The sequence below is a fragment of the Pan troglodytes genome, chromosome 12 (assembly GCF_028858775.2).
Source record: "Pan troglodytes isolate AG18354 chromosome 12, NHGRI_mPanTro3-v2.0_pri, whole genome shotgun sequence".
NCBI lineage: Eukaryota > Metazoa > Chordata > Mammalia > Primates > Hominidae > Pan > Pan troglodytes.
This window is the reverse complement of record NC_072410.2, coordinates 72,099,962-72,115,490: the sequence shown is the minus strand read 5'-3', so window position 1 is coordinate 72,115,490 and position 15,529 is coordinate 72,099,962. Positions and strand designations below refer to the sequence as shown.

Genomic DNA, 15,529 nt, shown 5'->3' with positions numbered 1-15,529 from the left:
CTAAACTATATAGAAATAGCTAAGTTGTATTGACAATTCACAGAAATGCCAGTTAGGTACTATCATAAAGAGAATGAATATATCTGTATCTATGTGATAACATACCCATCTACTGACCCATCTAATTGCATGACCCACAATAATAATAGCATATGGTAAGTGCTTTAATATATGATTTCTATGTTACTATTAAATATTTATATTATTAATATTAATCTCAGAACTAATAAGCTGATGTACCTCCTTTTTAAGATAAATAACCAAAATCAGGTTTCAATTTTGGGTTTCACAAAACAACCCCTCTTTTTCCTAGGAGGTTTTAGGCAAACTGAACTGAACTATTTCAGGAATAAAAAAGGGAAACAATAAATATTCATAGCTTAAAAATAGATGCCAAGTAATTTTAGGCTAAATATGTAATAAAGCAATGTTATTTGTAGCAGGTGAGGACAATGGAACAACTCATCAATATTTTTTCATATTGATTTTTAGTTCCATTGTTGAAAATAAGTGGCAATAGGTGTAGTGACTAAAGCATTTATCTGAAACACTGGGTCGATGGAAGAATAAACTTAGAACTATTTGTTCTGCTATTTATTCCTTTAGCCTGTTGTGCAGATCAACTGGGATGGCTATTGCCCTTCAGTTTTCTTTGAATCCTCATTCCTTTTATTGTATAGGGTGAAAAAAAAGAAAAATAAAATGTGGGTTTGCCTCCTGTTAGAAAAAGAGAGGCAGCACCTGCTCAGAACTTCAATAGGCACAGCTAAGTCTTAACAGCAAATTGGTAAATGAATCCTCTGCAGTTGGTTAGGTCCTAGCCAAAGGTAAGTACTTTTTCTATTAGGGTACACTTCCAGAAACGTTGGTGCACCTTAGATGATTGAAAGTCAGCTTACTTTTCAGAGAGGATATTGCCTCTTTTGTAAGTTGACTGAAGTGAAATGAGCAGGCTAACTTAAGTCTCACCCAGTTGTGTCAGGGAAGTTGCAACTCATAGCTTAGCTTGCCTCAAATGCTATTTCTTAGCATGGGTATTAGCACTAGAAGCCATAGGTATGTATAATTCATGCCTCTTTTACTGTCTAATGTTCTGAAGTTAAAAACTGGGCAACAAAGACAGCAGTTACTGTCTATAATACATCTTAGGCTCATACTCTAGAGGATACTAAAGATTCAAGTTTCTATTCCTGCAATATACTTAAGAACTGTGTCTTTTCAGAATCAAGCTCTTTGAAAAACATTAAGAGCTCATTAGTAATCCATGTCAGGTATGGCTGCTCAGCTTGCAAACAGAGTTTACTTCAGTAGAGTATACATTACGTTTCAATGGTCAGTGCAGGTTTGAGGTCAACATTTAATAAACTTTTCATCTCAGGGAGTTGGCTGTTGGGGTTTTAGAATCCTACCTCTCTCACAGGACCTGCCAAGATAGCCTGTTCCGGAACAATCACAGACATATCTGTTCCACCCATCCCTGCACATGCCATTGTTTTTGCAAGGGTTGCTAAGGCACGGTTTTGCTGTTTCCTTTGAGCAGGAAGGCTTCACTCCAGCAGTACTTTGAACTTCAGCCATTTGCCGGATATCTTTGCTTTGGCCATCGATGAACAAATCCCTGATGCAGCCCACGTAGCCATAGTTGAGCAGAGCAGTCCACACCTCGGTGGGGAAGACAAGGCCAGCTTTATTTTCTGGCAGCCCCCCCAGGTACAACTCATCATCCAGGTCCAGAATCTCACTCTCACCAGGAGCAGTGTAGGGAGTACGCAACGTGTTGACAGAAATGGTACCTATTTCAAAGAGAGGAGAATGCACAGGTCTTTAAAAAGCACCAATGTGTTATAATTATCTTTCTCTCTTTCGTCTGCTTGATGGTTAACTCCTTGGAGGCAGACAATTATTATTATTCTTTCTATCCTCACTTTTTGGTATTTCCTAGAGAAATTAAGATATCCATGGTATTAAGAAACTTTAGAAATAAAACAGACTAAATGGTTCCATTTGAACTTGAGAATGGAAACCAAAGTGTACAGCCAACAAATAGTGTTTGAGAGCCTCAAACAGTTCAGTCAATGCATGTATACATACATTAAAAATAAAGAAACTGTAATTCTGTATCAGTCTCTAGAAGAAAGTCAGATTCCCCTGGGTTAGTGCTTGTTTTCAAAGCCAATATTCAATTGCAATCCAAAGAAAGATTTCATGTTCCTATTTTAACTGACTTGATTACTTTGATTGAGCACAATAGTTTCACAGATTACCTATGTCAAAACCTGACTTCATCACTCCTAGCTGTATAAACCTATTGATTAACTTACATAGTTTTGTTTCCCTTATTCATAATATGCGCATAATAATATTACCTACCTTATAGAGTTGCTCTTAGTGTTAAACAAAATAATACTAGTAATGTACATGGTTTATAATAAGCACTGTATAAATGTTTGTGATTATATTTCAGTGAAAGAATCAAGTAAAATCAATTGCTTCCTTATTTGTAAACCAAGCTAGTTATTTATTTAAATTAACAAGGCTTTCTTTTTCTCACTCCAAATGTTAAGGAGAAAAATCTATTGGTTTATAAATACAAAGGGCTCTAAGTCCTAAGTATGGAATAACCAGGTATTCATCTACATGGGATCATTTGAGGGTCACAGAAAAATATTAGTGGAATCTATGAAAAAAAAGAAAGATATAAAGCATATTCCTGATCAAAACGTACATACACACTGTCAGATTACCAAAATTCCACTGATACTTTCTCTTCAGAAAGACCTCTGTACAAATGCAACCATGATACCTGAACAGAACACCACAAGGACCCACAACCACACTATCCCAGATTTATTTCTCAGCTCCAGATTATAAGGAAGGATAGGAAGAGTCTGATGAGAGAGAGAGGATGAGAAAAGGTCTGATAGCATGCTGGGGCATGGGCATAGAACCTCAGGTATTTAGGGAAGAGACACAAGAGAGACCTGGAGATGGGAGGTGTGATACAGAAGTAGGGACAAAAAGAAGAAGTGGAGGGTAGGTCAGGTGTGTGTAGGGAGACACATTTTAGTTGCTACACAGAATACCAAAAGCCCGCCCCAAGTGAAAACACATATCTAACTAAGGATGTAAGGCTGTGGGCCCTGATGTGCCCAGGAGTATTCCAAATCCCAGCAGAAGGGCCCCCTTCAATCTAGGCAGTCTAATGGGATCTGTCTTTGTCAGGGAGAAGGGCATGGAAGCCACTGACAAAGACTGCTCAGGTGGCCGAGTCATTAAGAGGATATTTGGCTCTCTAGACTTTCAGAGAAAGAAAAGGGAAAAGCTCCTAGGGGAGAAACACTCAAAGGCATTGCTATTTTGGCCTTCCAATGAGGGGAGCAAAATAGAGATTTCCTAGGGAAGCAGCTAAAAGAGAAAAGGACAAAGTATTCATTTTTACTGTTCACATTTGTACAAGTGTCTAGAAGAAAACTCTCATTTAGGAACATATAGGAACCATAAAATCCTATTTAGAAAAATATAAAGCATGGCATTTTGGGGAAATAAAATTTATAATATTGAAAGAGAATGGTGGCTCTTTTCTATTTCAAATGGAACGATCATTACACGCATTTTAAAGCATCATTTTTTATAGAGCCCTATTCAAAATACCGAAGAAGCGAATAAACAGATGGTCCCTATCCTCTGCAGTAGCTAATGAAAGTTAGAATATGATGAGAAAGAGTGTCTTTTAATGACAAAAGGAAAGGTGGACACTTTAAAAAGCACATATTATCATGGAAAGCAAAGAGTTACATGCAATGAACAAAGTGCCATGTTCTTTTTTTTTTTTCTTTCTGAGACAGAGTCTTACTCTGTCACACAAGCTGGAGTACAGTGGCAGGATCTTGGCTCACTACAACCTCTGCCACCTGCTTTAAGCAACTCTCATGCCGCAGCCTCCCAAGTAGCTGGGATTACAGGTGTACGCCATCACAGCCAACTAATTTTTGTATTTTCAGTAGAGATGGAGTTTTGCAATGTTGGCCAGGTTGGTCTTGAATTCATGGCCTCAAGTGATCCACCCACCTTGGCCTCCCAAAGTGCTGGGATTACAGGCGTGAGCCACCACACCCAGCCAAAGTGACATGTTCTTAAATAAAAGAGAGAAGGATTCTACTCTATTTTCCAATTAGTTCAATAAGGCTTCCTAAAAGCAGTAGAATTTTTGAGGATTTGACGAAATGAATATCCACTATTGAGAAATTGAGAAGAAATGTTAGGAGACACGGAACTTAGCAAAGGAACAATGACAAATTATTCCAAGTGTGGTGATATATTCAAATATACATATATATATAAACATATATGTATGTATGTATTCCCATATGCTCTTTTTATTCAGCTCAGATGGGGAAAAAAGCCCTGGGAAAGGCTGTACTGTCCTTGCTCAGGGTATCGTAATTCTGACACTAAGAGGACTCCTGGAGGACTCCTGAGTCGAGGAAATTCTTTGGCTTCCACAACCCACTTTCTCCCTCTATTCCATGTAGTTTCCATACCTTGGTGCACTGTGTCTGCACTCACTCTAAGGGGCAAAACGGCTGCCAGGTGGTTTAGACAATCATTCATGACAGTTTGTCTGACAGTAAGGATGGAGTAATTGTGTCTCTTGCTTTTTATTTATGGTGTGTTAGTGCTTGCTTTGAGCTAAGTATTGTAAGAGAGTTCAAATAAGTTATTTTAAGAATGTGCTTGATGACATGGACAGGGTAAGATTCTTACTATAAATTTATCATTAGACTTGAGTTTTCTGAACACGGTCATAAAGACCACAGTTTTCAAATATCCCAGTGCACACTTAAACACACATCCACCCACCCACCCACACCCACACACACACTCTGAAACAAATGTTTAAAAGAAAAAAAAAAATTCAACTCTACAGCCTCTGAAGCACTTTGATATTTTCTCTCTCATCATATCATTTTATTAAAACAAATGCTGGACCATCAATGGATTTTAGCACCAGCTAAAATGTTGTAACCCACGGTACAAAAAAATAAATAAAAAACAAAAACAGATTTAAGGGTTACTATCATAAAGAGTAAGTTTCTCCCATAGTTCCCTATTGTCCCTTTGAGAGACAGTTGTAGAGTTCTCATAGAAAGAACAAGCAGGCCAGGCGTGGTGGCTCATGCCTGTAATCCCAGCACTTTGGGAGACCAAGGCGGGTGGATCACCTGAGGTCGGGAGTTCGAGACCAGCCTGACCAACATGGAGAAACCCCATCTCTACTAAAAATACAAAATTAGCCGGGCACGGTGGTGCATGCCTGTAATCTCAGCTACTCGGGAGCCTGAGGCAGGAGAATCGCTTGAACCTGGGAGGCAGAGGTTGCGGTGAGCCGAGATCACGCCATTGCACTCCAGCCTGGGCAACCAGAGCAAAACTCCATCAGAAAGAAAGAAAGAGAGAGACAGAGAGAGAGAGAACAAGCAACAAAACATGAGACAGAAAGAAAAAGGGATATAATCCTACCTTTAATTCAAATTTAATCCAAGAAAGACTAGAACATAAATTGAGCTCTGGATTCAAAGTTAAGGAGACACATCAGGCAAATGGATGGATCAGATATCAGTCATTGGAATATTATGCAAACAGACATCATAGGATGAAGAAAACAGGGCTGAAAATCAAGTACTACTTTATCTATATGCTTTGCTAATTCGTACGAACTTGTATTTTAGAAAATCTTTGTAAAAGAGATGGCAAATAATCAGAAAGTAAAGAATTTAATTCAAGTGGGATGGAAACAATTATTTTTATATTTTGAAAATTCATGGAGTAAAAATGGTTTGAATTAATAATTAAATTTTATTACTGAGACAAATGCAAATAGAAGTTTATATTTTAGCCTAAACATGTGTCCTGAAATAGACACATTTCCAATAAGGGATTTGAATCCCAGATCTCCTTAATGACTTTTACTATGGATATGAATCAAAGAACATATTCACCTAGCAAAAGAGTCATCACAGAATCCGAATTAGTTGAAACCAATTTAACTCATAGATATGAGCATAGTGAAATTTAAATATTAAGGTTCCCGTGTGCTTATTTTATTATAATTGAGTTATAAAATCAGTGGTTACAAAGAACACATCAAATTAATATTTAAACCTGGTTCATTGATAATTGAAGACAATTGAGTAGTTGCCAATCTCTATATATCAATGGAAAAGGAGAATTTTCAAAGGCTGAGGTACATAAATGTTATAAATACATTTTTAAGAGAAAACAAAAATCTAAATATATTAATGGGTCATCCCTCTATCATTTTCCAGGAACCACAAATATTGACATGTTCTTTTTTAAATAGTTTGATTCCTTCATACATTCTACCCCTTCTACTAAATTTATATTTGCAGTTTCTGGTAAATTAACAAAATATTTTATGTAAACATTGTTACATTAAGGCTCCTAAAATTGGGGAAAAGTTCATATTTGAGAAATTATCTAGATCAGGGTTTCATGCTTCACTATTTAAGAATCTGAAGCACCCTGCTATGCTATTTTATTTTTTAAAGGAATGAGATCGCAACTAAAAATAAATTATTTGTGGACATACAACTTTTATAATTTTAATGTAGAAACGACATTACATTATATTCTTACATGTAAAGCTGTTTTTTCATGACACATGTAAGAGGTAAAATGAAGGTGATAAGCAGACAAGGTAATATTTAAGAATATTCATAAACAAGTAATAAATTTATATTTCATGTAAAATTGTATGCAAAGGTTCAAAAAACTTTTAAAAACAGCTCTTAGTTATAAAAGTGGAAATGAAATTTACAACGTAGTGAGGTAGTTTTTCATTACCTATTAGTTTCCATTAACTTTTCTATCCTATTTTTATTGTCTGTTCTACTTCTATAAGATTAGTTTACAGGGTGAGAAGAAACACAGAGTGAAGGTGAGATTTAAAATAAGTTAAGTTGATGTCAAGAGTTAAATTACTTCAAAAGTTTAAATTACTAGGAAATGAGGAGTAGAAAATAGTGTGCTGTAATAGGGAACCCTTTTTCCTGGTGAGAAAATCCGATGTTCCAGCTCTTCAACTAACTAGCTAGCAAGTTTAGCCAAAGGATAGATTTGTTAGGCTTCAATGTGGCTCTTATGAAAAATAAAGAAATTCAGTAGATGGATTATTAAGATTCATTTTTGAATAAACAATTTTTAAATTACTGCTTAAATGAATTGTTTAAATTAATGTCAATTTTATCTATTCTTAATTCTGCTCCACCTGTCCCTATACAAATGAATCAGATTTCACAAAGTTACAAATTTACTTGTCAAATTCCTAGTCTAATAACAAATTCAAACTTGATGAAATATGCACAACATAAGTAATAAAAACAGAATACAACATTGACAATAGGGTATAATGTAAAATGTAAAATATATAATTATCATAAAATAATTTTAAAAAAGAGCCAACATATTAAGAGTGGGTATTTGGTGATAGTGTAATTATGAGTGTTTTTTAAAAAATTTCCGTATCTTTTTTAAAACCAATGTTGTCTATGAGGTTTTTAAAGAAATAAAATTAACTGTATTTGAAAACAAAACAAAAATACCATCTTAATATTCCACTCTCTGCTTATTACTATCTGTTTTCTGCTTACTTGATTCATCTGTGAGCTGGGAACTTCAGGAATTAAATCAATATATGAAAACAGAACTCTTATGACAAAAATTTAAAAGTTTAATAATATCTGGTATTGGCAAGAATAAGGGGGAAAGGGCACTTCAATTACTGTAGATAAGAATGCAAATTGAAACAGCAGTTAGTAAACTAACCTGTCATTATCTTTCAAAATTAAAATTACAATTAATCCAGCAATCCCAATTCTCACATTCAATCCTAGAGACATTCTGACCAATATACACAAAGATTTCATGTATGAAGGCATTATCTATAAACTAGTTTAAAACAGTGAAGGTTTAAAAAAGTAAAAATTCAAATGTTCTTCAATAGAGAAATGCCTAAATATCAGTATGTTCAAACTAAGGTATGTATGGTGTCACTACAAAGAATGGCACAGAAAAAGCTCTCTTTAAGTTTTTTTGTCACACAGTAATTGGTAAACTATAATCTTGACTATAGAAAAAAGGCTGTATAAGTACTTTATGTGTGTGAACATATTTATAGATATATTGATGCCTAGAACAAGAACTGGGAATTTTTCAACGCCAAATTATTTTAGTGGTTATCTATGGAGAACAGAGTAAATTGATGAGGGAATGTGTGGTAAGGGGAAACGCTTCACTTAGGTAGTTTTTGAATTGCCTGAACGTATTCACCAAAAGTATGTATTTATATATTAAATACATCATGCATTACACAAATGCACATATATAAACACACATACACATTCACAGCAATGTATAGACACATATACATTTTAAACATGATCATACACAATGGAAGGTTGTAAATATCAATCAAATAACATTCTGCAGCAATTGAAATATTATTTTGCAGAAGTTCCACAGATTTCCACTCAGCATTCCACAGTAAGGGTCACTAGGTCTGCGTGTGGTCAGTAAACTGCCTATCTTCTTAGGGTGCTACTGATGCCATAGTCCAGAGTCTGCCCCTTAGCTAGGCAAGCCCAATGAAGAGATTTGGTAGATTTTCAGAGGGCGGTTTCATTTCCCAGGTTTGACTGATATTTACTAACTCCGTAACAGCAATGTATAAAACAAGAATGCCAAGTTATTGATTTCCTCTGAGGAATTACCTATCACAGGACATGAAATACTTCCCATGTAGCTCTGCCAATATGGATGTCAATTATAATCAAATATTACTTATTCATTTATGATGAGAAATTTACTTGTTACAGGAATGTGGATACTCATATGCATCCCTCAGTATCTGTGGAAATTGGTTCCAGGATCTCCTGGAGACACCAAAATCTGTGGATACTTGAGTTCCTGATACGAAATGGCTTAGTATTTGCATGTAACCTATGCACATCCTCCCATGTACTTTAAATCATCTCTAAATTACTTATATCTAATACAATGTAAATGCTACATAGTTATTATACTGCATTGTTTAAGAAACAATGACAAGAAAAAATGTCTGTATATATTCAGAGCAGACTCAATTTTTTTCCAATTATTTTCAATCCATAGTTGATTGAATCCACAGATGCAAAACCCACAAAAAATGGGGGGCTGGGCCGACTGTATACATAACTGGTCTATTTTCTCCCTCCACTCTAATCAGACTTACAATGGGAACTAAATCTTAATCAAAAGAGTGCATGGGGAACATGGATTCTGAACAAGAAGAATGCAGGAGATAAGGAAATGTATAGTAATATTGGCCTGGGAAGGTTTGACACCCTTATCTCAATTAAATGACCTGCCTCCATCTTTACAGTGGGGATGAAGTTGTCAAGTTCGCTAAGCAGTGTTCAGAAGATTACTGCTAATATTTGCCCCTATGAGTTTCTTTTCTTTAGATATGTTAATACATTTAAGTTCTACAAGCCCGGGGGTCTAGCTCAGGTACTTCTGAAAAGCTCTGCTCTGAATCTTTGCTTATGATTCCATAATTCCCAGAAAATAAATTTTGCTACTTAGATAATCTTGAGCAAAAGAGTACATAACACCATATTAAACAGATAGCCTGAAAAATTATGTTTATACTCTAACTGCAACTATATAAAATATATATAATGTTAACAAAAACTGAAGGAAAATGTACAAATATAAAAAATATTTTGAGTGTGGAGAAATAATAAATGATTTTTTTCTATAAACTTCTTCAGAATAAATAAATATAAACATTTTAATAAAACTTAACATTACAATTTTAAGCAAAATTGACCCCATCTGGTCATATGGTCAAAGAACTAGTAAATTATTGGTAAGGTATTTCGGTGTTTCCTCTGATGAATAGTGGTTTATGGGTATGGATATGAAACAAAATATTATAAATGCACTTAAAATTACTTCAATGTATATAACAGGCTACTAGGCAGAGGCATGGGAGGAATATTTACAGTCAGAGGGCAAGTTCAAACAAGACCTAAGCAGAGAAATTGTCTAATGGTTGTTCGAGTAGAAATGTTTAAGTGTGGTGATTCATGAATGGTGTACACAGAAATCAGTGCTGGTAATAGATAGCTAGAAAGTGCTGTTCACATCAAACAGTGATTACTATAAACCTCTAATTATGTGCTCTTGAGAGAGCCTTGTACCTTTCCCACTGTAATTTCTAGTTCTTAAACTGGAACTCTACGACTTCAATTCAAATCTCAATGGCTTCTTAGCTGTTAAATGTAGGCTTACCCATGAATAACCGCTGACACAATCAGCTGTACCCTGCTGTATACAAGCCAACTTTGACAAGAATAATGAGTTTTCTCTTTGATTTCAATGTGTAATGATGGTTTACAAAAAAATAAATAAATAAATAAAATAAGACTGGCAGTTTGCTATAAAAATACTTGAGAGGGTACTTTGACTGAGCCAGAGTTTAACACAAATTTAAACAATATTTGTGCCCCAAGAAAACAATCATTAACCTCATCCTAATTGTAGCTCCATTCACAGTTTAGCTAAATACCTGGGCAGCTGTTTTGTGTTGAGGGTGGGACCAGAGAAGAGGCAAAGGGGAAGTCTGGAAAGAGAGAGACTGGTTTAAAAACAACAACAACAAAAACGCTCAGCTGTAAGTCCTGCAAAAATTGCAAAGTAATGGGCCTCTTCAATCATATCTATTAACTCCAGTGACTTAGGGGTTTTGCCCTGTTGGTAGCTAAGTTATCCACAGAGGATATTTACATTTTGCAGCACTTAAGTCATCCACTCTGATTCACAAAATCATGCCTGCACTTGGTATGGTTTCTCCTTTGCTAGCTTAGTGCAGGATCTGGAAGTGCCATTTACGGCTCAGCCCACTTGGCTTTTCATGTCCCTGACCCTTTAGTGAGCAGGCAGTGGAAGAAAGCTGCATTGCACATAAAGAACAGCTATAGCCAAGCAGAATTAATCAAACTGTGGAAATTAGAGTGAATTTTCCCCATGTCTCAGATTGAAAGAAGGAACATATGTTAGAAATAACAAGTTACAATCAGTTTTGCCAAAATGAGAAAGTTTTAGAAAATTACACATAAAGGTGTTATTTCTCATTGAATAAGGGGTTCATATACCCCTTTCAGTGAACTAAAGACCAAAGAACCAAAGGGAAGGCCACCAAAAAGATGGACATCCTAGGTTCTTGTCAAGAGCACACTTACTGTGGCTGCATATCCCAGTCCTCAGAAAGGAGTTACCACCTTCCTTCTTGATGGATTTTCCTGCTACCTAAATGTCTGCAAAATGATATAGGGACCTCCAGACCAAGAAGGGACAGAAGTCCTGTTCTCATAAAAACTTGACATTTTTGTACCAGGTTTACACATTCTCTAACAATTATTTAACTTTCTCAGTGGCTTATTTCAAACATCTGGGCTTGGAGGATGGTGTTGTATTCATAAGAGAACACCAGTTTTAATCCTATATCATATAAACTGCTTTCAGAAAGTAATGTAATTTAAACAAATTCTTACAGTTAAAAAAGTTGCATTTACAATTAAGAGAGTGCCATTATTCTCCAAATGTAAAAAATGATGCTGCTATTTTATTTTTTTTTTTTAGAATATCAGGGGTTGTTTGGCACTGTACTACTTACATGTTTTTAATCTTTAGTTTTTCTTATACCAAATATATACTGAACAACTGCTATACCCAGGAATGTACTAGAAACTGTGGATAAAAAAATAAATACAATTTTCTCTATCTGGGATGGATATTATGAACCTTATAAACTGGGTAATATTAAAATTAAATCATTTGTGTCCACCAAATATGATTTTAACCCTATCTCTATCCAAAAATAACCACTACTTATATTGGCAGCAAATTGATGACCATAATGGTCTCATTATATTTCTATTTACTTTAGTATGGCCAACAGCAGAAAGAATTGCTCTTAGGAGTGGGTTTCCTCTACTTTAATAACAGAGATAATAAGGCTTTTAAAATACTGAGCTAAGGAATATTCCAGGCAAATTAACAGATATGGCCTCATTATCTGTATGTCAGAAAGGAGCCCATGTTACCCTCTTGTCATAGCAGTACCCTTTCTCCACAATATATGAAAAATAATATTCATATAGCCCCTGAATATAACTGATATAAAAAATGGGTAAAATAAATTATTTCATGAATTTCCATGTTTCTTAGTTGTAAGTGACCTCTGAATCTTACTGTTTCACCAGCCAAATCAGAAATATCCTTTAAGTAAAATAAAAGCAAGTATAGCCATTCATTCAATGTTTAAAAGGCTACTCCATACCAAACCAATGCAGTGTGCAAATATGGAACTTAATTAAAATACTATATATAAAATATTAACAGCTGCTGCTATTAAAATTACATTAAACTCCCTTGAGCTAGGCTAACATAATATGAGCTCTCTTTTTTTTCAATTTAATAAAGGACAGAACTTGGCTTAGTGAATGAACTTTGGTTTGTATATTGTTTGTACCAATTCACTAATCTGAAATTTTAATCACATAAAAGTACTTTACCATCACAACAGCACCAAGCATAGTAATTTGATCTTTCCATTGGATTCAAAGAAAAATCTCATGCTTCGTTTATTTTCTTTCTTAGATGCAAACAACACTTCCTTAGAACATGTTTCTGTTCTTCCCATACAGAATTGAGCTTTGTAAATTAAAGTAGATATCATCTACTTTTGACCTTCTCCAATGAGGGTACAAATAGAATAATTAATAAACTCTTGGTAATTTGGATGAATTAAAGAGCTTAAACAGAAAAAGTAGATTTTATTCTGCTTGAAGATTAGTTATCTGATAATTAATTAGATTGCATCAATACTTTCTCCTTATAATAAGAAACCTCATAAATATTCAAAATAATTTTGTTCTCTGTGAGTATGTGTATATGTGCATGTGTGGCATGTATGTACATATGCATATATATACATACATATACACATATACATGTAGAGAGAGACATGCACACATATATAGACACACACAAAATTTACATAGAAGAAAGACTGGAAAGAAATACCCAAAAATATAAATCATTATTTTCAAATGAATAATGAAGACTTTCCTTTTTCTTTTATATTATTTTGCATTTACTAGTATTTTGAATTAATCGTGTATTAATTAGAAAATTAGTTAGAAAATTCCTCATTTCTAAGTGAATGAAAAGCAATTGATTTGATGTTTGGTGTTTTTTTTCTCCTCTGAACTTTCAGAAGATAACCGTCTAATCTGATATGGGTTGTTTTGTGTTGTTTTGTTGTTTTCAGACAAGGTCTTGCTCTGTTGCCCAGGCTGGAGTGCAATGGTATGATCATGGCTTACTGCAGCCTGGAACTCTTGGGCTCAAGTGATCCTAAGTGTGGAGATTACAGGTGTGAACCACTATTTTTGGCATGCTTTGTTTTAAAGTGCTATAAAATCTGACTTAAAATATCTCTTCTTGAAAGTAATTTTCAAAATTTTATTCTAGATCTATCTTAAGTCAAATTATAACATCCACAAGCTAATATTTCAAAGCACTACATTAGCCCATGCCCCCGCCACTTCAAAATTCTTCTGCTTGAAAGTTCATATGTACCAAATTAACTGCTATTTCTGGCAGAGATAGGCTGGAGGAAGTCAGAGGGGAACACTCTATTATTATTGTTATATTTTTGCATTCCCATCAATGAACTCTTCTCAGCTTATTTTTATTTTTATTTTTTATTTATTTTTTATTTTTGAGACAGTCTCACTCTATCTTCCAGGCTGGAGTGCAGTGGCCCGATCTCGGCTCACTGCAAACTCTGCCTCCCAGGTTCATGCCATTCTCTTGCCTCAGCCTCCCGAGTGGCTGGGACTACAGGCGCCGCCACCACGCCCGACTAATTTTTTTGTATTTTTAGTAGAGACGGGGTTTCACTATGCTAGCCAGGATGGTCTGGATCTCCTGACCTCGTGATCTGCCTGCCTTGGCCTCCCAAAGTGCTGGGATTACGGGCATGAGCCACCGCGCCCAGCCTCTTCTCTCAGCTTAAATCAGAAAGAAGAAGAGGAGGAGGAGGAAGAGGAAGAGGAAGAAGAAAAAGAAGAAGAAGAAGAAGAAGAAGAAGAAGAAGAAGAAGAAGAAGAAGAAGAAGAGGAGGAGGAGGAGGGGGGAGAGGGAGGGGGAGGGGAGGGCGAGGAAGAAGAAATGGTAATTCAATTCCTTGTAGACTTCTTTAGGAAAGTGAGAATATTTAGGGAGACAAAGTTTCCAGAGAGGAATGAATCAGAAACACAGTCTCCAATATATCTGAGAATCAGAGTAATTGGTTCTGACCTTCCTTCTCTCCACACTCACTCCCAACTCCTTCTCAATTTCCATATATTCTATTTCTTTATTTTGTTAGGTAAAAAACATATTTCCAAACAGGCAAACACAATCTTCTTGATCTATAAACAGCAGAATAAAAAAGGAAGGATAAGAGGGAAGTAGAAAATAGTTCAGCTGGGAGGAAACAAGTACTGAGGGAGCCCATGCAAGGAGGGTATGAGCAAGAGAGTTCAGCCCCAGGTCTTCAACAGGGCCCTTCTGAAAGACCATGGTTATCACAGATTACTGAGTCTAAAAGAAGCACTCAGCTTAGTTGGTTGGGGGTAGGTGAAGTAACGAAGGAGAGTAGATAGGTCTAAATTTAGTTATCTTCTATTATAAGATCATTTGATTTATGTATGAGTAGGACAATCAGAGCATGGGAGCCCGGGGTGAAGGGAATTAAAGAAATGTAGTTGTATACTTAAAACAGATTTCTCTCTCCTTATCTCTCCCTGTCTGTCTGCCTCTTTCTCCCTCTCTTCTCTCTCTCTCTCTCTTCCTCCCTCCTTCCCTCTCTTTCTCAGGATTCCTACAAATGTCATTTCTGCTTCCTGGATGATTATTTCCCCTCAAAGCTCATATTAGTCAACATCCTAAGCCCCCTAAAACACTCCCAAATTTCAGTGTAAATGTGATTTCTTCGGAGAAACTTTACCTGCCACCTTTACCCCTCCTCTCTTAGAGAAATAAAATGCAGCAACAGGAAGCAGAATGTTTGCTGGTGGAATTCCATATACCTTTCATCAGAAAGGGAAGCAGTTTGGAAGGGCAGCAGAGCTTTGCCACTGTCCTTGAAATGCTACTGTATTGATTAAAGTGTTTTTAATGCCATAGACTCATCCTAAAGTGTGATGTACCAAACTAACGATTTTATGTTTGGATCATTCTAATTTTTTTTCATATTTTATATTTGCCACTTCGGGTACCTCCAAACATCCAATAACATAAGAGAAAACTGGGAATAGAAAAACTTTGAATTTTTTCACTTGCAAATTGAAGACAAAATTTTCTGCAAGATTTGGCACTTGATTACCCAATAAAAGTTCATTTAAGAAGCTATTTT

At 35.5% G+C, this 15,529-nt stretch overlaps 1 protein-coding gene across 28 annotated transcripts in view; it reads right to left on the bottom strand.

Annotated features, from left to right (window-relative positions):
• Nucleotides 1–15,529, bottom strand: part of NRXN1 (neurexin 1) — a 1,116,221-nt gene that overhangs the window by 622,160 nt on the left and 478,532 nt on the right. For all 28 annotated transcript variants that reach the window (XM_054678383.2, XM_054678382.2, XM_054678385.2 and 25 more), the window contains one exon: nt 1,410–1,793. In XM_054678383.2, the coding sequence (XP_054534358.1) occupies nt 1,410–1,793 (384 nt within the window). The remainder of the gene's footprint in view (nt 1–1,409; nt 1,794–15,529) is intronic.